Source organism: Sinocyclocheilus grahami, unplaced genomic scaffold (genome assembly GCF_001515645.1).
Source record: "Sinocyclocheilus grahami isolate Dianchi unplaced genomic scaffold, SAMN03320097.WGS_v1.1 scaffold216.1, whole genome shotgun sequence".
Classification (NCBI taxonomy): domain Eukaryota; kingdom Metazoa; phylum Chordata; class Actinopteri; order Cypriniformes; family Cyprinidae; genus Sinocyclocheilus; species Sinocyclocheilus grahami.
The window spans coordinates 1629314-1632823 of NW_015505395.1; the positions used below are offsets into that span (position 1 = coordinate 1629314).

At 30.4% G+C, this 3510-nt stretch overlaps 1 protein-coding gene across 1 annotated transcript in view; it reads left to right on the forward strand.

Annotated features, from left to right (window-relative positions):
• Positions 1-678, forward strand: part of LOC107596281 (ras-related protein Rab-11B-like) — a gene marked incomplete at its 5' end in the record, with an annotated part of 4902 nt that extends 4224 nt beyond the window's left edge. The window contains one exon of the mRNA XM_016286976.1: positions 271-678. Coding sequence (XP_016142462.1) covers positions 271-416 — 146 coding nt within the window. The remainder of the gene's footprint in view (positions 1-270) is intronic.
• Between the last annotated feature and the right edge of the window lie 2832 nt (positions 679-3510).

Genomic DNA, 3510 nt, shown 5'->3' on the forward strand with positions numbered 1-3510 from the left:
TATATAAAGCATATTAAAATTAAACTAAAATTAAAATGAAAAATATATTAATAAAAGATACAGTTAAGTTTCTGGAGGAAAAAGACATTAATAGGTTCATAATAACCATAACAATCAACAGTTTAGCAGGTTATATCAAGCTATTTGACAGTGACTTTGAACGAGGCTCATCCAGTCCGATTTTACAGCAGATCGTAAACTTTCTGTTTTATTGGCAATAATCTGCATTCGTTCTCTTACTCTTTCTCTCTGTTTCTCCTGCATCTGTAGAAATCTATCGCATTGTATCACAGAAGCAAATCGCTGACCGATCAGCTCATGACGAGTCGCCGGGAAACAACGTAGTGGACATCAGCGTCCCGCCGACTACAGACGGCCAGAGGGGCAACAAACTGCAGTGCTGCCAAAACCTGTAACCATGACAACCAGCCCTCACCTGTCACTCATCTCGTCTCCCTCTACATGTCGTGCCGCTAACATTCTCAGTTTTATTGTGTAATATAAATGTCTTTTTCTTTTTCTTTTTGATAGCTTGTCCTCTCACATACACACATATGACTGCCATGAGTAAACTTTTACAGTATCTGACTGAGCTCTGGATTATTGGCTGCAAGACTGTGGTTGAAAAATGAAAATCAGGTTTAAAAATGCAAGTAAATATTCCACTATCATACAGAACTTCAGACATCCTCTGCTACCATCAGCTGAAGCTCAAGATCATGTGCAGGTCATATATCACTCCAAAATTAAAATAAATTGTAATAATATTTAAAAATATATATATTAATAAAAATAATTCCCTCAAATTTTTATTACAGTAATGCAAAATTATTTATATTTTTTTCATTGATGTAATATATATATGTGTGTATATACATATATATATATATATAAATGTAATTAATATATATATATATATATATATATATATATATAAACAAACAATATATATATATACCTTTTGTTTTATTTTTAAGTATATTATGAAATACTCAAAAGTATTTTTTTTTGCGTTAACTTTGATTTTGACATTGATTTCTGCAGTATCTTCATGACATTTTCATGAATTTGATGTTTTTTTGGATGAAATATTGTATAACCACATGTTTTCTTGAGGCTGTACTTTACAGCAAAGTTGTGAAATCGAGCTACTAGACAGACTGTACTAGTTGTAAGTGTTTAACTGTGATGAAGCCGCTAGTTGAGTCTGATATCAGAGCTTTCTATTCCTGTCTGTGTAACACTATGAGAGGAGGAAGTGATATTTGCAGCAGACAGGAAGTCCCGCCTTCCCAAACACATCAAATAACAAATACACTCATGTGGAAACTATAGTGTGAGACTAACAGATCAGCAACAACTCAATACCAGACAAGAGCTCATCTGTTACGGCACTATTTATTTGATTTTAAATGCATTGGGATTTTGTTTGGTTTGTTTTGCATTGTTGTTTTTTTATACGTGTAGGTTCGTTATGGTCATACACACCTCATGTGTCTCTGAATTTTCATGAACGCTGGTCTGGAGGTTCGCTGTGAACACACACACACACACACACACACACACACACACAAACTATTTGTAACTATCAACATTTTCAAATTAAAAATAAAATGATGCTTGAATTGTGAATACTAACCTATTGCGTCAATTATGCATAAAAAATAAACATGTACACAAATGATCCACTATGACGTCACATCATGGACAGAACATTGCATCATGGGTACAATTAAAAAGTAGTTTTCATACTGCACTAACAATGATAATAATAATAGAAATTACTTAACAACATTTTTAAAAAATAAACATTAAAAAACAAACATTAAAACAAAGAAATTGAAGGAAAATCTGTAATCTGACAGCAATATAAAAAAAAATACATATTGTACTTATATTACAAGTAAGAAACATGGGTAAAATACCATAATTTTTATTCATATATTATTCATACTTCACTGGCAATGCTAATAAGAATAATTCATTGTAATAATAAATAAAAAAAACTTATACAAAATTATCATTACAAACATTAAAACAGAAAAATAACTTAAGGAAAATCTGTAATCTAACAGCAATATTAAAAAATATATATATATATTTATATTATACACTATACACTTGTATTATGAATAAGAAATAGTCATGGGGGAAAAAGTATTGTTTATACAATCACTGTAAATTATAATAATAATTGCTTAAAATTAGAAATAAAAAATAACTTTACCAATAGAATAAAAAACTACTTATATAATTATAACTATTGAAACAAATTACAAATTGTAAAAACATAAAACACACAAAATCTGTAATCTGACAGCAATATGAATTAATTTTGTGCTTCGGTTTAAAAAAACAATACATGTTGCACTTCTATTATGAAAATATTGTCATTTATATTTTAATATTAGATTATAATTCTGGGTAACACTTTATTTTAAGGTGTCCTTGTTACACGTTACATGTACACTGTAAAATAAAAAAAATGTAGGGTAATGAGTCACATCTATATTTTATAACTTGAGCCAATGAAAAATAAACAATATTTTCTATGTCTATGAAAACTATTTTATAAAACCTGGCACAAAGAATATTTTTCTTGTTGAAGAAAGTCAATTAATTACAATTATATTTATCAATGTTTTGAACTAAAAAAATTACTTTGAAAATAAAACAAATAATGGTAAATTTAACTGAAAGACAAATTATTAATTGGAATCTTTTTTCAGTGCACTTGTTTGGTTATTTGATGTGTGTTTGCAGTCTCTGCTGCAGGACGTGTGTGAGCGCAGATAAGAGCTGCTTCTGTCCAGTCGGAGGCTCATTGATCAACACACTACAGGCCCAACACACATGCTTTTAGAAAATGTTCAGCCTGCAAAAGTCAACCTGAAGGTTTGGCATCAGCTATCATTACTGATAAAAGCGCCAGACAGTACTGCTCTTTTTTTTGTTTGTTGATAATTTAATACTTTTATTCAGCAAAGATGCATTAAATTGATCAAAAGTGACAGTAAAGACATTTATAATGTCACGAAAGATTTCTATTTCAAATAAACGCTGTTCTTTTAAACTTTCTATTCATCTGTGAATCCTGAAAAATAAAAGGTATCATGGTTTCCACAAAAACATGAAGCAGCACAACATTGATAATAATCAGAATTGTTTCTTGAGCAGCAAATCAGCATATTAGAATTAATTCATTACATTTACATAGCACTTTTCTAGGCACTCAAAGCACTTTACATTGTCAGTGGTATCTCCTCATCCACCACCAGTGTGCAGCATCCACCTGGAGGATGCGACGGCAGCCATAGAACTGCCAGAATGATTTCTGAAGATCATGTGACACTGAAGACCGCAGTAATGATGCTGAAAATTCAGCTGCGCACCACAGAAATAAATTACAGTTTAATAGATATTCACATAGAAAACAGCTATTTTAAATTAGAATAATATTTCACAATATTACTGTATTTACTGTATTTTTGATCAAATAAATGCAGCCTT